This window comes from Sphaerodactylus townsendi, linkage group LG07 (genome assembly GCF_021028975.2).
Source record: "Sphaerodactylus townsendi isolate TG3544 linkage group LG07, MPM_Stown_v2.3, whole genome shotgun sequence".
In the NCBI taxonomy this organism is placed as follows: domain Eukaryota; kingdom Metazoa; phylum Chordata; class Lepidosauria; order Squamata; family Sphaerodactylidae; genus Sphaerodactylus; species Sphaerodactylus townsendi.
Genome location: NC_059431.1, coordinates 18,916,224 through 18,938,537, shown reverse-complemented (window position 1 = coordinate 18,938,537; position 22,314 = coordinate 18,916,224). Strand labels below are relative to the sequence as shown.

The following is a 22,314-nucleotide window of genomic DNA, read 5'->3' as shown; positions in this document are numbered from 1 at the left end:
GCGGTGGGGACGGGGAGTGGGGTGCTGCTGGGGGGGGTGATTTTCCGCCCCCACCAGGCATGCGCCCAGTGCAACGCTGGCCCCCTGGCACCCCCGCCCCTGTGTGTGGGTTAATTTATCCCATTAATGCCTTTGTATTTATTTAGAAAATGCTGCCTATCCAAAAATCCACCTGAGGAGACTTGCAAAATAAAACACAATGATGCAATGTTAAAAAATCAATTTTTTATTTTATTCCATTTATACCCCGCTCTCCCCTGGCCAATACCGGATTCAAAACATTCAAAAGAACAAGCTATTAAAAATCAAATCAGCGTTAGACCACTTAGGTTTCAGCCACAAAGAAGAAGAAGAAGAAGAAGAAGAAGAAGAAGAAGAAGAAGAAGAAGAAGAAGAAGAAGAAGAAGAAGAAGAAGAAGAAGAAGAAGACAATCTCCTTGCCCTTCCCCCCTCACAACAAACACCCTGTGAGGTGGGTGGGGCTGAGAGAGCTCCGAGAAGCTGTGACTAGCCCAAGGTCACCCAGCTGGCGTGTGTGGGAGTGTACAGGCTAATCTGAATTCCCCAGATAAGCCTCCACAGCTCAGGCAGCAGAGCTGGGAATCAAACCCAGTTCCTCCAGATTAGATACACAAGCTCTTAATCTCCCAGGCCACACATACTATATATAGACGCTATTATTTTTTTAAAACCCACTTTAAAAAAAGTAATTCTTATTCTAAATTGGGGATTGAGAGAGAGAAGAAAGAGAAGGAGAATGACCAGACATCATGGTTGACCGTTTATTCTCATGATACTTTCATGCTGAAAAACACCTCCATTCATTCCAGGGGAAGGGTGTAAAATCAACATAGAAAGGAAAAGACAGGTCCCTGAAATGGATCAGCAAGTAAGTAAGAAACCCACTTGGGGTTGCAGGTTCTAAGCTTGGGCACGTAAATATTTAGGTGACATTTGTGGAAAGCCTACAAAAACCTGAAGCCACATGACCAGGGGTAGGGAACCTGCGGCTCTCCAGATGTTCAGGAACTACAATTCCCATCAGCCCCTACCAGCATGGCCAATTGGCCATGCTGACAGAGGCTGATGGGAATTGTAGTTCCTGAACATCTGGAGAGCCGCAGGTTCCCTACCCCTGCACATGACCAACCAAGAGGATGTTGTTCTTCACCTTCCCTGACAAGAGGTTTTTTGTTAAAGGACACCGCTGCTGGCTGCTTTGAGTACTTTCCAGTCAATAACCTTCACATACCCTTTAGAACAGAGGGCTCACCACTGCCACCACTCTACCTATTTTTTGGCCTCTTCCGTCTCCCCCTTCCTCCAGTGGCAGCTGGGTGCTTTCTATGTTCCTCTTCAGTAATAACAACTGAGTTGAAGCAGGGTAACTTTGCATGGTGGTGTTGGTGTGTGCATGACAACTGGCCAAGCGAAGCAGCAGTGAAAAACAAATAGCCCCATAACCAGTGGTGGGATCCAAAAAATTTAACAACAGGTTCCGATGGTGGTGGGATTCAAACAGTGGCGCCGCCGCACACACGCATCTCCAGTCTCTATTGGGCAAGGAGGTTGCTTTAGTAACACCTTCTCGGCACTCAGAAAAAATTAGTAACCACTTCTAGAGAAGTGGTGAGAACTGGTTGGATCCCATCCCACCTCTGCCCATAACAGTGAGGGAGCCAAGAGTATAGGGGGAGTCAAGGCAAGCTCTGTCCTCACAGGTAAGGGGAGGGGAAGAGGGGAAGACCTCGCACCTCTCCGGAACCCAGTGGCCTTCAAGGACTTAGCAAAGTCTTTTCCAGGCATCCACTGTGGGTTTGTGTTGGAGCAGAAAACCAGAGCACTGCAATCCCTGCTGGCCATCCTTGGCCCCTTCTGCACAACTGGGGGGGGCTCGATGAAAATGGTGATTTTTTTCAAAGAATAACTGATTTTCTCGTTGTCGAATCCTTATCGTTCCAATCAAGGAAGTGGAATATGGGTGTGAAATTGGTTTTATGACCCATAGGGGTAAAATTGGTGTTGCCAGTGGGGTTCAATCCTTTTTAAACGCCGAGAGCCAGTGTGGGGTAGTCATGAAGAGAGGTGGACTCTAATCTGTAGAACTGGGTGTGATTCGCCACTCTTCCACATGAGCCGTGGATTCTTATCTGGTGAACTGAATTTGTTTCCCTGCTCCTACACATGAAGCCTGCTGGGTGATCTTTGGCTAGTCACAGTTCTCTCTGAACTCTCTCAGCCACACCTACCTCACAAGGCGCCTGTTGCGGGGAAAGGAAGGGAAGGAGTTTGTAAACCCCTTTGAGTCTCCTTAAAGGTAGAGAAAAGCGGGGTATAAAACCAAACTCTTCTCCCTTGTGTCTTGCAACTGAGTTTCACGGAGTTGTCTTCGCTCTGGATTCTCTTGCCTGCGTATTTAGGATCCTCTTGCCTGCATATTTAGGGCGACCCGTGGAGGGGGAGAGGGAACAAATCCAAGATCTCCAGAAACACACCATACTTTAGGACACTCCATTCACCCAGAGACCCGTCCAGCCCCGTTGGGTTTGGCGACCTTCTTTAATGCATCGACCCAGCAGTTAACGAGTCACGTAACAATAACACACCTTCTAGCAGGGGTCTGCAACCTGCGGCTCTCCTGGTGTTCATGGACTACAAATCCCATCAGCCAATTGGCCATGCTGACAGGGGCTGATGGGAATTGTAGTCCATGAACATCTGGAGAGCTGCAGGTTGCAGACCCCTGTTAGGGCTTCTGTGAATTTAGAGCATAAGTCTGTTTAGGATTGCAGTGTCAAAAAAGGCACACATGCAATCCCATGCAATTCTCCGATTGATGAAACCACTGATGAAACCACGGTGCCTTAAAGGCTAAAGAAATTTGGTCCCACATAAACCTTCTTGAGGCACAGCTGTTGAAACTCTAAGCTTAAGATGCTTCGGGATTCCTGTTTAATTTGGCTTTAACAGACTAACCAGCTTCCTAAGATCGCACAGCACAGCATCTCTAAGTGGGCTGATGGGCTCAGAAGTAATTTCACCTCTGTAGCTGCAGCCAGGTCAACCTCTGACTTCCCTTCCGCGCATGGAATGGAATGGAATTTTTAATTTATACATTCCCCTCCCCCGAAGGGCTCAGGGTGGTATACAACCATGTAAAATGAAACAGAATAACATGCAGAATAACACACTTTTAATCCACTTTCACAATTGTTTGCAAGTGCATTTTGCTCTTCCGCACAGTAAAGTCCGGCTGCAAAGTGCATCAAAAGTGCATTATTCTGCATGTGCGGAAGGGGCCTGAATTCCAGGGCTAGCCTGGCAGCATGGCTGAATGTCTGGGCTTTCGTGCCTTGCCTAGTGGCCCTCCGACCCAACTTGTTCACTGCTGTGTGAAACAAGATGCAGGACTAGATGGGCCATTGGTCTGATCGGGGTAAAGCTGCATTTCAACCACTTTCCTCCAGCCTGAAAACCAATGTATTGGAAAGACCAACTGCTTATTTCTCTAGAGAGCTTTTCAAACTCTCCCAAATCTGTCTGCCTGGCTGAGAATTATGCCTTTTCTACCATTCGTTTCCCCTGAAATTCGGGTCTTTGTTTATTTTCTTTATTTTTCTAATGTGTAGTCCGCCTTTCTCACTGGGACTCCGGGCGGATTACACATAGCGGGTCACTAAATCTATAGGACTGGGACATACAATCAACAGTGAAATATTTTAATACTCCAGAACTGAAGAAAAGTATAAGCGTTAACAGGATACAATTAAATGATGCAAAGTTATACACCAGGATCCAATTTATAACAAACTTCACAGAGTAGTCACAGAGTGGCTAATAATTTGTCCTAGCAACTTTGGGAATCTTAAATGGGTTCGCTCTTCGCAAGACTCCCAGCAAAGACCTAGATGTCCCTTCCGCACTTGCAGAATAATGCACTTTCAATCCACTTTCACAATTGTTTGCAAGTGGATTTTGTTATTCTGCACAGCTGCAAAGTGCATTGAAAGTGGATTGGAAGTGCATTATTCTGCATGTGCGGAAGCAGCCATTTAGGCACCCCGGATCCCCCCCCCCCTCAAAAAAAATGATTATCCTTTTAAAAATCGGTTCTTGATCCAATTTGATTGTGTGGAGGAAGACATTTCGCTTGAGGGCTGCGCGGTGTCTCCACCCCATTTCTTCTGGCATCCGAGTGTCGCTCCGCGGGCCACTTTCAGACGGCACTGAAACGAAACGGGTTTGGTGTTTTCACTTCGGTTTTTTCTCTTCCATTAGACGGGAGCCGATCGATCCCCACCGCCCTACGAATAAAGAGGGCACTGTGTGAGGGTGTTTTTATTGGGGGGGATGGGATAGTATCTCTTGGCAAATACACTATCCCACACAAACACACACACGGGGGTGGGGGAGGAATACTCCTTTCCACTCTGGACGCTGGTCAATTTCAGCGTGTCGATTTCCAACCCGGGGGGCGGTCCTTGTCGGGGTGGAGCCTGCCGCCCAAGGGGGCCCTGCGAACTCAGGTGCCGTCCGGCCCCCACGTCGCACAAAGCCCCCAGAGCCACCGGGAGCCACCAGCTAGGAGGGTCGTCCCAAGGAGGGTCGCCTTCGCCCCTCTGCACCCCCTCCCCTCCCCGCGTCCAGGCACAGCCGCCGCCCCGTCGAGGGAGGCCGGCCGGCCGGCAGCGTGGCCGAAGCGAGGTCAGCGCTGGACGGCTGATCTGCTGCCCGTCAAGGACAATCCGGCCGCCTGTCACCGGGAAGGAGACGGCCCGGGGCTTAGCTCAAGCTTCCTTCGCCTGCTGCCCTCTGACACGCGAGGAGGGCTGGGGCCGCCGCCCGCTCCGTCTGCCACTCCTGCCCTGCCAGCCGTCGGAAGCGCTGGGGCTGCCCGCCGCGGCCGGCGCCAGGGATCCTGGGGGGCGCCCCGCACCGAAGCCTTGGAGCCCCGGCCCGACGTCCCCCATGCACCTGCAGCAGAGCTCCCCCCTGAACATGACCGACGGCAGCTTCGCGCTCGGCGGACACCTGGTCAGGAGCCCCGGGGGGAACCCGTCCAGGCTGCACAGCATCGAGGCCATCCTGGGATTTACCAAAGAGGACCCGCTGCTGGGCGCCTTCCAAGCGCAGGACGCCCCCAGGGCGGCGGGCGAGGCGGAGAAGAGGAGCCCCCGAGACTGTTTCTCCAAAATGCCCGTGGAGGAGCCCCGGGGGCCGGGGGGGCCCGAACTGGAAGATCCCGCCGGGGAGCACTTCGAAGGTGAGCGCAGCAAAAGGGGGAGCAGGCAGGCTGGGATCAGCTCAGGGGACCCCCTTTGAGAGAGACCCTTCCACGACCCCTAGAAACCCCAAGGTGTAAAGGGCTTTGGCATCAGAGCAGTGGGGCAGAGGTCGCCTTGGCCCCAAACACACGGATTTTCGGAGCTGAGGGATAGCATGCTTAACAGCACACACACAGACACACGTTCCCCATAGCAAAGTGTGTGAATGTCGTCTTCTGAACAAACACAGACACACGCGCCCCTCAACCAGGGAGTACCACCCCAGGAAAACCGATTCCTGTCGGCAGAGGTGCTGGTCTACGGCAGAACAGCTATATTGGAGTCTGGCAGTACTTTAGAAACCTACAAGATGTCCTGGGTATAAGCTTCCCACAGTTCAAAAGCTCTCTTAAAGACTCAGGAGATTTCTAAGATACAAGCTTTGGCGAGGTGAAGGCCCCTTCCGCACATGCAGAATAATGCACTTTTGATCCACTTCAGTGCACTTTGCAGATTTTATTGTGTGCCAAATCCACTTGCAAACAATTGTGAAAGTGGATTGAAAGTGCATTATTCTGCTTGTGCGGAAGGGCTGAAGTTCTCCATCTCAGATATTGAACAGGCCTGGCTTCTGATGAAGGGAGCTTCGACTATGGGGAGCTTCTACCCGGCAAATCTTGTGGCTCTTTCAAGTGCTACTGGACTCCAATCTTGCTCAGCCTCAGGAAAAGATAAGGTGGGGGGGGGGATCAGCCACCAGGGTCCTTGGGAGGCGGCAGGAAAACCAAATTACAGAGGCCCACTTTTCAGTGTATCACTTGGACGCAAGTCCTCCGAAGGCCATAATTCTGCCTAGGATTGCCCAGCGCAATTACAGAACTCCTTCCAAACACCTGCTCTTGAAACCAAAATAAGGATAAAGAGTCATAGAGCTGGAAGGGTCCATAAAGGCCATCTAGTCCAATCCGCTCGTCGATGCAAGTAAAGCATCTCTGATAAGCCACTGGAGTCTGCCAGTGAAGGGCAGCTCACCACCTCCCTAGGCAACTGATTCCCCCGCTGAAATACTCTTGCTGTAAAAAAAGTGTTTTTCTAATATTCAGCTGGGACCTTTCTGATCATAATTTATACCCACTATTACGTCTCCTATCTTCTGCTAACAACAGGAGCAGCCCCCTGCCCTAAAGGACTGTAGCGTCAGCAAAAACAACAGGGCCCTCTGACTGACGGAAAAACAAACAGCCCCGCTGTGTTTCTTTTGCCGCACTACCGCATGGCAAGCGGAGGTGTGGAATGCCCCGTGGCTCTAATGCTGCCTGTGCTTCCTTGGGAGGTAGCCCCGTTTGATTTTCAAGCCACCATGCACAGAGAATCTAGCTAGTACTTGGATGCAGGCACCGTTCGCCTAAGCGGGTTTTGCTTCCAAGTGGCGCAGGGAAATCCTAGGCCGAATTACGGCCTTCAAAGGACTTGCTCCCAAGGGATACACTGAAAAGCAACCAGATGAGAGTAGCAAGAGGTTGGTTGACTGTGATGGCGGCACGTCTCCCATGTATTCCTTAACCCGGCCCCATTTAGTGTTTGCCATGTATATTTGTGTGTGGCACATGCCATCCATTCACGGCTGACTTATGGAGACTCCATAAGGTTTTCAAGGCAAGAGCCGTTTGGAGGTGGTTACTCATTGCCTGAGTCTGTGTGGGCTGAGAGGGTTCTGCGACTGACCCATGGTCACCCAGCTGGGTTCCTCTGGAGGAGCAGGGAATCAAACCCAGTTCTCCAAAATAGAGTCCCATCACTGTTAACCACTGCAGCGTGCTGGTGTTTGGTGTCCATTCCAACAAAAAGGAAAGAAGTAGAAGGATTTGGATGTATATCCCACTTTTCTCAACCATAAGGAGTCTCGAAGTGGCTTTAAAAAACCCTTCCTTTCCCCACAATAGACACCTTGTGAGGTAGGTGGAACTGAGAGAGTTCTGAGAGAACTGACTTTGTGCGCAGGCGTGGGGGAAGAAATTCAGTTCACCAGAAAAGAGCCCACTGCTCATATGGAGGAGGGGGGAATCAAACCTGATTTTCCAGATTAGAGCTCTTAACCACTCAAACAGCGTCTCCCTTCTCCCTCTATGGGCTAACTCTCCTGCTCTTTCCCAGAATAGGTTAGCAGTGTTCTTCCAAGCTCTATCCCGACATCAAAACATAAACAGCAGAAGAAAACCTTTAACCACGATATTAATGTTTTTTATTTTCCCAATACAAAAAAAGGAACACACAAAATACATATACCACTCACTATACACCCCCACATCCACAGTTACGTTAATACGAAAACCGTCAACCACTACAGAACATGCATCCACCTAACAGTAGTTCCCGCGGTTGAATTTCCAGGTTGTAGCCAGTGAACTCATAGTCTCTGAACCTTTTGATATGAAAATGAGTACGCCAGCCCGTAACATATTGGTTGTTGTGGGTTTTCCAGGCTGTGTGGCTGTGGTCTGGTAGATCTTGTTCCTAACATCTCGCTACATCTGTGGCTGGCATCTTCAGAGGTGTATCACAGAGAGAAGTCTGTCACACACTGTGTCTAGTGAGAAGGGAATGTTTAGTGACATAGTGTCTGGACAGTGTGTAATAGACTTCCCTCTGTGATACACCTCTGAAGATGCCAGCCACAGATGCAGGCAAAACGTTAGGAACAAGATCTACTAGACCATGGCCACACAGCCTGGAAAACCCATCACAACCAGTTGAATCCAGCCGTTAAAGCCTTCGACAATGCTCTGTAAAATATTGATTTAGAATACTTTGATTTTAGACATGGAGGCTTATGAGGAAGTGTGGCTAGCTGCCAATGTAAGAGGACCCTACCTGGGGCCAAAATGCTTTCCCCCACTTCCAGCTTATCATCTCCAATCTGCCTTTCTGAATTTCCACACTTTTCTGTCTGGTCACTGTTAGAAACAGGAGGGCTGGCTTAGAACTACGACCCCTTCCACACATGCAGAATAATGCACTTTCAATCCACTTTCAATGCACATCGAAGCTGGATTTCACCGTGCGGAACAGCAAAATCCACTTGCAAACAATTGTGGATGTGGATTGAACGTGCGTTATTCTGCATATGTGGAAGGGGCCTTGATCGGCCTGATCCAGTGATACCGTTCTTTCATGCACAGTTTGTTACTAGTGGTTCTGCAAGCCTTTCCAATGTAGGGGTGACTACTGGCAAAATCAGAATCTGTACTAGTGAAGAGAGATGACCAAATTCGTAGGCGAGGGAAAGAGCAGCTGCTTATGTAGAGTGGTTGTGTGAGCTGGCCTCAATTCAATGTCAAAAGTGCAGGCATCTGAGACTGAAATCTTATGCATGTTTACCTGGGTTCTACTGAATTCAGCAGAACGCGCTTCTGAGTAAATATGCACAGGATTGGATCATTTGAGATTGTAGCAGGGAGGTGAGTTGAACTGAGAAGAATGGGGTCTACAGCGACTTGACTGTGCTTAGGGAGGGGCTATGTTTGGTGCCAGAACATCTTCTTTTGCATTCAGAAGGTCCCATGTTCAATCCACAGTTCCTCTAGTTAAAGGAACCAAGAGGCAGGTGGTGTGAAAGTCTCTCTTGCTGAGATCCTGGGCAGCCACTGAGTGAACAATGACCCCATCCGCACATGCAGAATAATGCACTTTCAATCCACTTTCAATGCACTTTGAAGTTGGATTTTACTGGGCAGAATAGCAAAAATCCACTTTCAAACAATTGTGAAAGTGGATTGAATTTGCATTATTCTGCATGTGTGGAAAGGGCCAATATTGAGCCAGAAGACAAGAGTCCATGTAGGTCTTCCTGTCTGAATACAGCCATTATGGCAGCCACTGGTTTATTTCCCCTTTGCTTATAAAACCTCGAAAGCAATGTGCAATCCAAAAAGAAAGAGTATTAGTGCCCAAAATGAATGAAATCTTCTTGCAAGCAGCTCAAATTGTTTTAAAAAACACAATCATTATTTATTACTTTTTTTCTTAACCAGGGAGATCAGGGTTCCCCCCCCTCTGTTGTTTTGTTACAACAACCCTGTGGGGTAGATTCAGCTGAGACAGAGTGCGTAGGCGCAGGTCTCCCAGTCAGTTTAATGGCAAGAAAATATTTGAACCTCGATCTTTATCTGGTACTCTGATCCCTGAAAGCAGTAGAGAAGGGGCAGCATTTTCGTTCAAAGAAATGGGCAATTAAGGCCCTTTCCGCACCTGCAGTATAATGCACTTTCAATTCACCTTCACAATTGTATGCGAGTGGATTTTTGCTTTTCCACGCAGTAAAATCCAGCTGCAAAGTGCATTGAAAGTGGGTTGAAAGTGCATTATTCTGCATGTGCGGAAGGGGCCTTTGACAACAGTCCAAACTGGATTATTTTGGTAGCAAATTTGGTAAAAAAACAGCGAGAAGGCGAACATGCTTGGATGAACGTGCAGTGCAGAAATCCGCTCCAATCCCAGTCATCTGGCATAACTGACTGGCAGGCTGGGCTTTGCCTTTTCTCGACTCTTAGATCCCTATTGTCCAAAACGCTCCGAGGAATGCCTGAGTCCGGAACTGCCCGCCTGTAACAACAGTGACGGGAAACTCTCCGACGAAGACCAGCCCAAGAAAAAACACCGGCGGAACCGCACCACCTTCACCACCTACCAGCTGCACGAACTGGAGCGCGCCTTCGAGAAATCCCACTATCCAGATGTGTATAGCCGAGAGGAACTGGCTATGAAAGTCAACCTTCCTGAAGTGAGAGTCCAGGTAAAAAGAGGGTTTTTTCTTCTTCTCCCAATCAGGCAGCGCCAGCCAAATCTTGGGTGCTTAATCCTCTCTCCCTCCTGGTTTCCTTCCTCAGGAGGCCTCAGACCAAAGCAGCCTGGGCTTGCTAATCCAGTTTAAAGAGCTCTCCCTCTTTTCTATTTTCTCCCCGCCAGGAGTTAATTTCAGACTAGCACATAGTCTAAATGGTGTGTAAAGAGATTTCCCTTAATCTGGCTTTTTAACATTTCAAGCGGTAATCTTTCTCTCATTATTAGCGTTTGGTTTCAGACCCTTTGGCTAACGCCCCTCCTGCATATGCTGCCCCCACCCACCCCGTGCAAGGAACATATGTGCAAGCGCCATTTGCAGAACGCTGGTGCGTTTAATTGAAGGTCCCTGCTGATTCAAAGATCTGGGGTGGAAAAGTGGGAACGTGAAGCAAACGAGAGACAGAGCCAAAAATGTCAGATATGTCTTGGTCCTCTAATTTTCACATAGGTTACAACTGGGGGGATGGTAATATAAAGGCACCCCCTCTTAGGCCCCTTCCGCACGTGCAGAATAATACACTTCCAATCCACTTTCAATGCACTTAGCAGCTGGATTTTACTGTGCAGAAATAGCAAAAAACACTTGCAAATAATTGTGAAAAGTGGATTGCAAGTGCATTGTTCTGCCTGTGTGTAAGAGGCCTCAGTGTGACAGCACATCTCTAAGCAAGTACTAACCGTTCCAAGAAGTTTGTGTGAACGTCTTGCAATGCCCTTCTCCGTCTCCCTGCTTCACTTTCTTCATTATAGAGCATCCTTCTTTCTTTTAAATTAAATCTGATTGTGCAAATCGACACGTGGCAAGATGAATCTAGTCACTTCCTCATAGGTACAGTTTGGGATGTCACGTGGGGGGTGGGGAGGTGGTAAAAGGGCAGATCCACAGCAGAATTCCAAATTTGGTTCTTGAATACGCGTGTTATATCCCATCAAGCCGCTTCTGACTTATGGTGACCCTATGAATTAATGACCTCCGAAACGGCCTATCTTTAACAACCTCACTCAGGTCTTGCAAATGTAGCCCATGGTTTCTTTCATTGAGTCGTTCCGTCTCATGTTGGGTCTTCCTCTTTTCTTCCTTGGGCTAGTCACAGTTCTTCTGAGCTCTGTCAGCCCCACCTACCTCACAGGGTGTTTGTTGTGAGGGGGGAAGGGCAAGGAGATTGTAAGCCCCTTTGAGTCTCCTACAGGAGAGAAAAAGGGGATATAAATCCAAACTCTTCTTCTACTGCCTTCAACTTTTCCTACTATCTCTTGAGAATATTCAAGATTAAATTGCACACACACACCCAAAAGCATTTTAATTCTTGGTTTTGTATTTCTTTTATTTTTCATAACTATAGGAATGTTAAAAGTCACTCTCTTTATTTAAAGTTGGTGGATTTGTGCCATTAGTATACATACCAAGGAGATTTTGGGGTTTTTTGTTGGGGGGGGGGGTTGCCACCAAGTCATGGCTGACTTATGGCATCCCCATAGGGTTTTCAAAGCAAGAGGCAGTCAGAGGTGGTTTGTCATTGCCTGCCTCTAGTGTTCATTGGAGGTCTCCCATCCAAATATTTGCCAGGGTCAAGAACCACAGTGTGTAACTGTCTCAAGATAATTCAGAAAGTTCCCCTGACAGAGTGGGGATTCAAACCTGACTTTCCCAGATCCTAATCAACACTGTAACCACTACACCATGCTGTCTCTCTACCAAGCAGATTGAGTCTGTTTAATTGTTTAGAACAAGCCATATAGTATGTGAGAAAACATCAGACCTGCCAGTGATACAGACACTCCTGAAAAGGGAAACGCTGGGTTGGGAGTGGTGGTAGGAAGACATAACGCACCACCATTCTTAAATGTCTGTCTGGTTCATTTTTATCCCAGCCTTCCCCCAAGGAATTCAGAAAAGCTCTACCTCACAACAGCCTTGTGAATTAGGCCAGTCTGGGAGGGTGTGAATGACCAAGGATCGTCTAGCAGGCATCCATAATAGAGCATGGATTTGATCCTCGCTGTCCCAGATTCTGGTTCTGACACTGCAACCATTACATCACACTTCCTTTCCAATGACACATACACAGCCTCCTCTCTCATAGGCAGGTTTCTTCAGGAACATGTTTGTTAATTAGAACACACCAATTCTCTGCAGTTTTACACTGGAGACATGGGTAGTTATCGACAACACAGATTCTCTTAGAAGTCATTCCTGATGCCCTGATCAGATGATATACACCATCTCTTCCCATGGACAGCATGGTCAAAGGTCTGGAATCCATGCCCTACGAAGAGAGACTTAGGGAGCTGGGGATGTTTAGTCTGGAGAAGCGAAGGTTAAAGGGGGGCATGATAGCTGTGCTTAAATATTTGAAGGGATGTCGTGTCAAAGAGGGAGCAAGCTTGTTTTCTGCTGCCTCAGAGACTAGGAGACGGAGTAATGGCTTCAAGGTGCAGGAAAAGAGATTCCACCTCAACATTAGGAAGGACCTTTTGACTGTCAGGGCTATTCGATGGTGTTATTCACTGCCGCGGAGAGTGGCGGAGTCTCCTTCTTTGGAGGTTTTTGAACAGAGGCTGGATGATCATATGTCAGGAGTGCTTTGATTGTGTGTTCCTGCATGGCAGGAGGTTGGACTTGATGGCCCTTGGGGTCCCTTCCAACTCTATGATTCTATGATTCTAACCCTCAGCAACCTCAACAAACAACAAGCCCCAGAATTCTTTGATGGGAGCCATGACAGTTAAAGTCGTTAGGTATGCGTGATTCAGAGATAGTCCCTTAATGTTTGCCATGGCGTCCTCATGCATGTCATGGTGGAATGGTGGCTAGGCTTGCCAACCTCCAGGTGCAGACTGGAGATCTCCAGGAATTAGAACTGATCTCCAGACAACAGAGATCAGTTCTCCAAGAGAAAATAGCCACTCTGGAAGGTAAACTCTATGGCATTATACCCCATTGAAGTTCCTCCTCTTCCCAAACCCCACCCTCCTCAAACTCCACCCTCCCCAAACTCCAGGTGTTTCTCAATCAGGAATGGGTGACCCCAATCCCAACTTTGTTCAAAAGGTATGGCCGAAGAACATTTTCAAAACAGCCGGCACACACTTACGAAAAATGGAAATGAATTTCTAGCAATTATTTTGTGAGACGGCTTAAAAATGTTTAACTTTGTGGGCTGTGCTGAACATGGGTTATTAATGCTTCTTTTTTCTCTCTACCCAGTTCTTCTAGTTCCCACCGCAAAGAAGAAAGTTTTTCCCCTTTTCTTTTTCCATAACTGTAAGAGGAAGGGTGGGGTTTTTTTTTTAAAAAAAAGGCTTAATTAACGCTGAATTATCTTTAATCCCTGAGTCATGAAAAAAGTTTGAAAAGCCTGAAATATTTATTAGTCATCTGTAAAAAATCTGGGAGGGCTTCCAAAACTGGGGCGGATTTTAAAAAGCTGCCTCCAAACGGTTGGAAAAACAGTCCTAATTTTATCCCATCAAATGGGTAATGAGAACAGATTTAGGTTTATGGGCTAAGGGGAATTATTTGATCGGGGGCGGGAGGGGGGGAGCATGGGAGAAAAACCGCCTGGAAAGGGGTTGTCTTTAAAAAGATCAAGTTTGAACTCAATTAGGGAGCTCAAGGGTCAGCGCACATTTAAAACTTTTAGGCACTGCCACCCCCACCCCCCGCAATTGAAGGAATCCTGACTTGTGTTGCCAACTCCAGATTGGGAAATTCCTGGAGATTTGACAGTAGAGCGTGGGGAGAAACCCCAATGGCTATAATAACATACAGCCTGCCCTCCAAAGCCACTATTTTCTCCTGGAGAACTGATATCTACAGTCTGGAAATGAGCCATAATTCCAAGAGCACTCCAAACCACCTCTGCATGAGAGTTTCCCTGGCGGGGGCGGGTAGGTTTTCAAAGGTAAATAGAAACGAAAATTCTTCTCCTAAGAGCACACTTGAATTTAAATGATTTCCTTGACCTTAAGTTATTATTTAGGGTTCAAAACAAATTACTACTCTTGGATTATTTGTATTGGAGTTAGACGGAGGTTGTCGAATTATATCAGTAAACAGATATTGGGGTTGTATCCACAAATACCCTACAAAGAAGATTTCTCCCACTCACAGAAAATAATCTTCCTTTCATAGGAGAACTTTTTAATGAACGGAGGAGTGGTTTTGGATTCATCTCTATAGTCTGGATCCTTCCTACCCATTGCATTTCATGCATCTGAAATTTCAGTGTAAAATCTACGCTCGCTAGAACATAAGCCAGTTGGGTGTATTTGTTAAAGAGTCTCAATCAGAGCCAAGGTTCAAACCCTACTCAACTGTGAAACTCATTTGGGTGGTTTGGGGGCCTATGTTTTTTCTCTCAACATGGGGAAGAAAGAATCCTTGGAAGAAAGGACAGGAAAAACACACACTAGATTGAAATTGACTGTTACCCACACAAATAACATTCCCAAGATGCTTGTTTCAGACACTTGGGAAAACACCCTTACCTTTTGCCTCTTGAAAGAGCTCAGAGCGGATTGTTTGGATGCCCAAGTGATTTCCCCATCCATGTAGTAACTAGGTTGAGACCTTCTTCAGTACTCAAGAGTGGTACAGTTCAATGTTCAAGGCACATTTTCTGCATCAATTTGTCTTCTGAGGAATGGTTGAACAGATTCTGGCTACCAATCTTTATGGCTACCAATCTTGATCCTCTTAGATCTGAGATTGCCAATGCCTTAACAGACCAGGTGATCGGGAGCAACAGCCGCAGAAGGCCATTGCTTTCACATCCTGCATGTGAGCTCCCAAAGGCACCTGGTGGGCCACTGCGAGTAGCAGAGTGCTAGACTAGATGGACTTTGGTCTGATCCAGCTGGCTTGTTCTTATGTTCCTAACGTTCTGTCAGACAATAGGGGCGGGGGGAGTCTATCAGATCTTGCCATTTTCCAGGGCCGGTTCGAGGTATTATGCCCCCTATCACTTCCTGCTTGGCCTGTACCAATGGCACTTTGGTCTAGGGTTACCAACCTCCAGGTGAAGCCAGGAGATCTCCCAGAATTAAAACTGATCTCTGGACTACAGAGATCAATTCTCCTGAAAAAAATGGCTCCCTTGGAGGATGGACTGTATAGTATTATGCCCAGCTAAGGGACCTCCTTTTGCAACTCTCCCTTCCCCAGACCCCACCCCCCAAATCTCCAGGAATTTCACAACCCAGAGTTGACAACTCTAGAGATATCAGACACCCACAGATTTAGTTGATCCCCTGTGGTGTATTACTACTCTCTTCTTTGTCCTCAGCATTCACTTGGGTAGTGTGGCCTTGGTTGAGGTAGGGTGGGGCATCAAATTTAATAAATTAAATAAATAGAAATAGCCCAACCACTGGTGAACTGAAAATACATATGTTCTGCTCACTCCTACGGTCACACATTTGTACCTCAGAAACAAGGGCCGAGATCTTGTTTAAGGAAGCTCATCTACCATAACTAATCTTTTCATCACCTACCAGAAGCCTCTGAGAAGATGCAGGCCCAGTATGCATGGAGTGCTTTCCTCGGGGCTCTTCACTCTGCAGTGTAGTCATAATGAGGCCTTGTCGTGTTTCTCTGTTTACACGCAAGGAGGTGCCCCACTACCTGCCATGCGGCTCGCCTGCCTCCCACTCCTGGGTCGTTCCTGGACATCACAAGATTGTGGCTTTGTTTTTACATTCCCTGGAAATGCCCATGAGAATTGGGGAGGGGAAAACTGGAAGGAGCAGAAACCCCGAAGAGGGGAAACATCAGGGTTTCCCCGCTCTCACTAATTGCAGGGTTTTGGGGATCTGTGGCACCATAAAACAGGGTGTGTGTGCAAAGAAACCTCTTCCCCGAAGGAAATGTTCCATTGTTGCGTGGCAGAGCCTCAGTATATAATCAGCCCCCTCAGAATTCCTAGGAGCAAAGTCTGAAACCCAGTGGAAGAGTTTTGGCCTGAAATAGTCAGGTTCAAATATCCACTTAATACGATATTCACTTCAAGTCACTTGGCACAGCCTACCTTGTGAGTGTGTTGGTAGACTAGCCCCTTCCGCACATGCAGAAAATAATGCACTTTCAACCCACTTTTACAATTGTTTGCAAGTGGATTCTGCTATTCTGCACAGTAAAATCCAGCTGCAAAGTGCATTGAAAGGGCATTATTCTGCATGTAATGAAAGTGCATTATTCTGCATGTGCGGAAGGGACCTAAAATAGGATGGCACCACCGTAGGCTGCCTTTCGCTCACTTTGGTCAAGTGGGACAGAGGTAAAGAGCAGTCTCCTTTGCCATCTTGTTACAAGGATAAATCAAGCTCATGCAAATAAAATTTCTAAACAGTGTGCAGCATGATACTACACATTTACTCAGAAACAATCCCTATTAATTCACACACAACCACAGCTCTGCTTTATTTTAAAACTCCATAGACGCCAGTGGAATTTTACTATGAATGGGCTGGATTTTTGTAGGCTGTAATGTTACGTTTATAAATGTATGATCGGGATTGTAAAAAAATCAGGCATCTTGTAACCATTTAACAGGTGCTTAGACCCTTCCCTGCCCCCAAGCAAAGCAGGTGCACTTCCAAGAATAGCAGAGTTTCAAAGAACAAAAGGGACTTATTCTCTCTTTCTCATGTATCGTATCCTGGCTATTTTGTGTGTACTTGCTATATTTAAAAAACAGTACATCATTTATAACAATTATTTGTAACGGTGCAACAAATGCTAAACTGGTGAACAATCCAGATGTATCAAGATGCTAAAATAAGTCTGTATGGCTGGAGAAAAAGTGGGAATGTCTCTTAGGACCCTGGGGAGTGCTTATTCTGTGTTTTTCCATACATTAAGCAGCACTGGGATAGGTTATTTTAAGTGAGGGGAACCACAGCTTCAGAGCGAGTGATCCAGAGAAGCACCCTGGACTATCTCAGTGGATGCAGTGTGCCGTAGTGGCTATGAGCAGTGGCTAAGAGCAGGCGCACTCTGATCTGGAGGAACCGGGTTTGATTCCCAGCTCTGCCGCCTGAGCTGTGGAGGCTTATCTGGGGAATTCAGATTAGCCTGTGCACTCCCACACACGCCAGCTGGGTGACCTTGGGCTAGTCACAGCTTTTCAGAGCTCTCTCAGCCCCACCTACCTCACAGGGTGTTTGTTGTGAGGGGGGAAGGGCAAGGAGATTGTAAGCCCCTTTGAGTCTCCTACAGGAGAGAAAGGGGGGATATAAATCCAAACTCTTCTTCTCTTCCTCTTCTTCTTTCTTTCTTTCATTTTGTGTTGTGCTTAACTAGCAGTCATCCATGTCTCGATGATTATTGTCTTCGCTGTTTTAAGTTGCTTGTGTATGTCCCTGCGGGGAGGAGGGGACAGTGTATTGCCTTAAAGGCCTTTCAGGTTGCAAGATTATTTTATGTATAATTAGCAGAATATTCAACATTACGTTATGAAAAGCTTGGTCTCAGACTGCATTGTGATCAGTTCCGTTTTCTTGAGGCACCAAGGAGAAGTTTCTAGAGAAGTGACCGAGTGCCAAATATCCCCATCCTGATAACGCTGAGTGGCTTTCTGTACGAAGAGTGAAGTTACACTTACGCTACTTTTCCTAGAGATGGAAAAACCCTCCCATGAGCCAGAAAGGTTCCTCCAGGGAAACAGCTTACCCTGCCGAGAACATCTTCAGCTTAGATTGGTGTCGAAATTAATTGAGAGCAGAACCCTGCGGTGTATGACGTGCACGGAGCCACAGTACATGATTTCATTCCTTACTTCTTATGTAGACCTAAGCCTGTGCACTCAGGTGTGCATCCTGTTGAATTGAATAGGGACTGACTTCCTAATTAAAATGTGCTTAGGATTGCATTCCTGGACTCAGGCTGTTCATTCGTCTGGCTCGGTATTGATTACTCTGCTTGGCACTGACCGTCTTGCTCTCAGGAAGGGATGGCCCATTCCAGTCCCTGTTGTGTTCCCCAAATACCGTGTTTCCCCAAAAATAAGGCAGGGTCTTATATTAACCTTTGCTCCAAAAGATGTGTTAGGGTTTATTTTCAAGGGATATCTCCCCCCCCCCCATTTTGCACCCCCCACGTGACCAGATCAGCTGCATCGGGGAATCTGTAACTAGGGCTTATTTTTGGAGTAGGGCTTATATTTCAAGCAACCTCCAAAAATCCCCAAAAATCATGCTAGGGCTTGTTTTCGGGGTAGGTCTTATTTTCGGGAAAACAGAGTAAGCATCCCTCCATAACAGCCCTCCGCATCTCTGCACCATAGTGCCTTATCATCCACATATTGGGGTGCTGTGTGGTTTCCGGGCTGTATGGCCGTGTTCTAGCAGCATTCTCTCCTGACATTTCGCCTGCATCTGTGGCTGGCATCTTCAGAGGATCTGAAGATGCCAGCCACAGATGCAGGCAAAATGTCAGGAGAGAATGCTGCTAAAACACGGCCATACAGCCCGGAAACCACACAGCCCCCCAGTGATTCCGGCCGTGAAAGCCTTCGACACATCCACATATCGCCCATCCGTTGGAAGCATGAGGGACTCCAGGGTTCCCCCTACTCCAAGGAAATTGGAGGAGTCATCTTCTGCATCCACTTACCAAGTCTGCACACACATGATGTTTTTAGGGCAACGCCTGTCAGCTTCCCATTGGAGGTGAGAGATCTTCTGTCTCCAGCTCTGGTTGCCTGCTGCTATTCAGCTGAAGGGCAGGAAGAAATACCCAGGCAAAATAGAGAACTGCAACAGCCATCCCTGGCATGATGGTATTGCTTTTGACACAACCAGGAAGTGATGTCATCACACCAGGTGATGATCTAACGCAGTGGTTCTCAACCCGGGGGTCAGGACCCCTTTGGGGGTCGAACGACCCTTTCAAAGGGATCACCTAAGACTCTCTGCATCAGTGTTCTCCATCTGTAAAATGGATAAATGTTAGGGTTGGGGGTCACCACAACATGAGGAACCGTATTAAAGGGTCGCGGCATTAGGAAGGTCGAGAACCACTGATCTAACATATGTCCGAAACTGATCCACCTGCAGAGTATGGCTTAACCAAACTCTATGGCTAAACCGTAGAGTTTTGTTAAACCAAAGAGTTTGGGATGAATGCTAGAATATCACCTTTTGGTGCAATGCTGGTTCAAACCAGAAGTGATGTCATTGCACTAGAGATGCTGATCACCCCCGGCAGACAACAGAAGTCTCCTTCTTCCCCATATCCTTCTGGTTGCATGTCATCCCCACCCACCGGTCAGATGGTTGGCGGTGACTAGCCCTCTAACAGCCAATCAGCTGGGAGGCAGCCTTGATTTGGGTGAGAAAATGAAGGGATAAGTCCCAGTCCTCAGATCAAAAGGAGCAGAGTTCGGTGGAGAGGTTAAGAAAACTACTTCCCCTCTCTGCCTGAGGCCTATAGAAGAGTATGCAAGCAAGGATCTAACAGACATAGGTGTGACATCTACACCTTCATATCAAGTATTGTGCTGGTGAATAATGTCAATGCAAGAAGCCACACTCTGTATGTTTTACTAATTTCTATGAACCTACAGGGTCTGATGCAATTCTACAGGGCCTGTGAGACAGAATTGTTCAACCTGGCCTATAGCTGAGGCAGCTTTTCCACCTGAGGTCTCCCTCTTTCCTGCTATCCCTCCTTTACTGGTCTGGGTCTACCAACTGGGATATCATTTCTGAATTTTACCTTATTTTGGGATCTATGCTTTAGATCTTTAGGAGCAGCAGTGGCGTAGTGGTTAAGAAGAGCAGGTGCATTCTAATCTGGAGGAACCGGGTTTGATTCCCCACTCTGCCACTTGATCTGTGGAGGCTTATCTGGGGAATTCAGATTAGCCTGTGCACTCCCAACACACGCCAGCTGGGTGACCTTGGGCTAGTCACAGTTCTTCTGACCTCTCTCAGCCCCATCTACCTCACGGGGTGTTTGTTGTGAGGGGGGTAGGGCAAGGAGATTGTAGGCCACCTTGAGTCTCCTTACAGGAGAGAAAGGGGGGATATAAATCCAAACTCCTCCTACTCCTCCTACTCCTCCTACTCCTCCTCTTCTTCTTCTTCTTCTTCTTCTTCTTCTTCTTCTTCTTCTTCTTCTTCTTCTTCTTCTTCTTCTTCTTCTTCTTCTTCTTCTTCTTCTTCTTCTTCTTCTTCTTCTTCTTCTTCTTCTTCTTCTTCTTCTTCTTCTTCTTCTTCTTCTTCTTCTTCTTTGTATTTAATGTATTCGATGTGTGTTTCATGGTTTTATATGTTGAAACCCTCCCTCAGTCCTCAAGGGGAAGGGTGGCCTGTACATTTAATAAAAACGTTTGATAAATGAAAAATAATAACTCGTAACGATATTTGTTTGCAGGTGTGGTTTCAGAACCGGAGAGCCAAGTGGAGGAGACAGGAGAAGCTGGAGGTAACTTCCATGAAGCTGCAAGATTCGCCCATCCTCTCTTTCAATCGCTCTCCCCAGCCCTCCGCTATTGGGACCATTGGCAGCAATTTGCCCCTGGAGTCATGGCTGAGCCCTCCCATGACCAACAGCAACCCCCTCCAGACTTTGCCGGGTTTTGTAGCTTCCCCGCAAAGCCTCCCCACCAGCTACACCCCTCCTCCTTTCCTGAACTCGCCTCCCATGGGTCACACCCTGCAGCCCCTCGGGGCCATGGGGCCTCCCCCACCCTACCAATGCGGGGCCAACTTTGTGGACAAATTCCCACTGGAAGAGGTGGTGGACCCGCGGAACACCAGCATAGCTGCGTTGCGGATGAAAGCAAAGGAGCATATCCAGTCCATGGGGAAACCGTGGCAGACGATTTGAAGGGACGTGTCCTTCGCCCACGCATCTTACCAAGATCTGGCTGCATCCTCTTTGGAAGGAGAACTCATTCTGTGAAGATCTAGTAGATCTTCCATTGGACGGACAGATGATCGACGCTGAATGATCACCTACGTAGAAGGGAGCTGAACACTAAGTAGAAGTTACCCTGTCCTCTCTTTCCCACCCCATGCATTACACGCCATGTTCTTTGTGTTCTTTTCCATCTTATGCACAAGACCTAGGGTTTTGGTTCTAGTTCTCTTCGTTTGCTTTGAATTTGTGTGTGTGTGTTTTTAAAAAATGATCTAATCATTTTATAATCCTGACTCATCAGCAGGATATTTAGTTGTGTAAGAAGCTACAATATAGATGGGGGTGGGGGGGACGACCCTTTGTAACCTTCCTAGGAGTATTTTGGTAACATTAAAGCACAAATATTTTCAGAAGGTACTTTAGACCTGTTAATTGAACCTACTGAATATAGTTTGTAAAAGTCTTCTGAGTTTTTCAGTCTTTTATTCTCACAAATGACGACACTGTTAAGTACCTGAAGATCTCAAGCAAGAGATATGTATCTCCTTATGTTAAAAAGAGAGACAGTGTAGTGTAGTGGTTAAGAACAGCGGACTCTAAACTGGAGAACTGGGTTCAATTCTCCTCTTCTTCACAAGAAGCCTGCTGGGTGACCTTGAGCCCCTCGCAGTTCTCTCAGAACTCTCTCAGCCCATGTGGAGGCACGCAATGGCAAACTACCTCTGAACCTCTCTTGCCTTGAAAACTCTACAGGGGGCGCCATGAGTCAGCTGGTAACTTGACAGCCCTGCCCACCACCACCAGTTTGAATGTATCTGACCCACCTGTTTGAGACACATCACATTAAAATGCAAAACACAATTTGAAAAATAGACCAAATTGCTTCATTACAGTAGTGTCATATTTCTTCAAAGGCTCACTACAAGACCACATCACCGAGAGCTCTTTTCAAAGAGCAAGAGCCTCAGGCAAAAGGGCTCTTGTACGCCTAAGAAGTCCCCACCTGGCAGGCAGATGGAACAATTAGGAAAAGCTGATCTGAATTGGATCTCAGTTCGTGTGTATGGCTCGTGATTCACCGGGGGGCCGTTTGGAGTCAGGAAGGCTCTTGACCGCTATCCGTGAGAGAAAATGAAGTTGGTAAAGTCCTAAGGTGGCATAATAGGCCAAATCAGAGTCATGTTCTCAATTACTCTGGTCAGGCCTGATTTGGATATAGGTGTGCACTTAGGAACTCGGATTAGATTTCTAATTAGCTTGTCTATTTAACTCCTTTAGAAGTACCCCTTGACAGCATCTAAGGTTCATTTCAGGTACAGTACACAAGCAAACACTATTAGA

The 22,314-nt window shown here is 47.2% G+C and overlaps 1 protein-coding gene across 1 annotated transcript; it reads left to right on the top strand.

Annotated features, from left to right (window-relative positions):
* Positions 1-4,534: 4,534 nt before the first annotated feature.
* On the top strand, positions 4,535-21,436 carry RAX (retina and anterior neural fold homeobox). The gene is made up of 3 exons (XM_048504755.1): positions 4,535-5,263; positions 9,815-10,056; positions 20,485-21,436. The coding sequence occupies exons 1-3, from the start codon at positions 4,969-4,971 to the stop codon at positions 20,938-20,940; spliced, it is 993 nt and encodes a 330-aa protein (XP_048360712.1). The 5' UTR covers positions 4,535-4,968; the 3' UTR covers positions 20,941-21,436.
* The last annotated feature ends 878 nt before the right edge of the window (positions 21,437-22,314 follow it).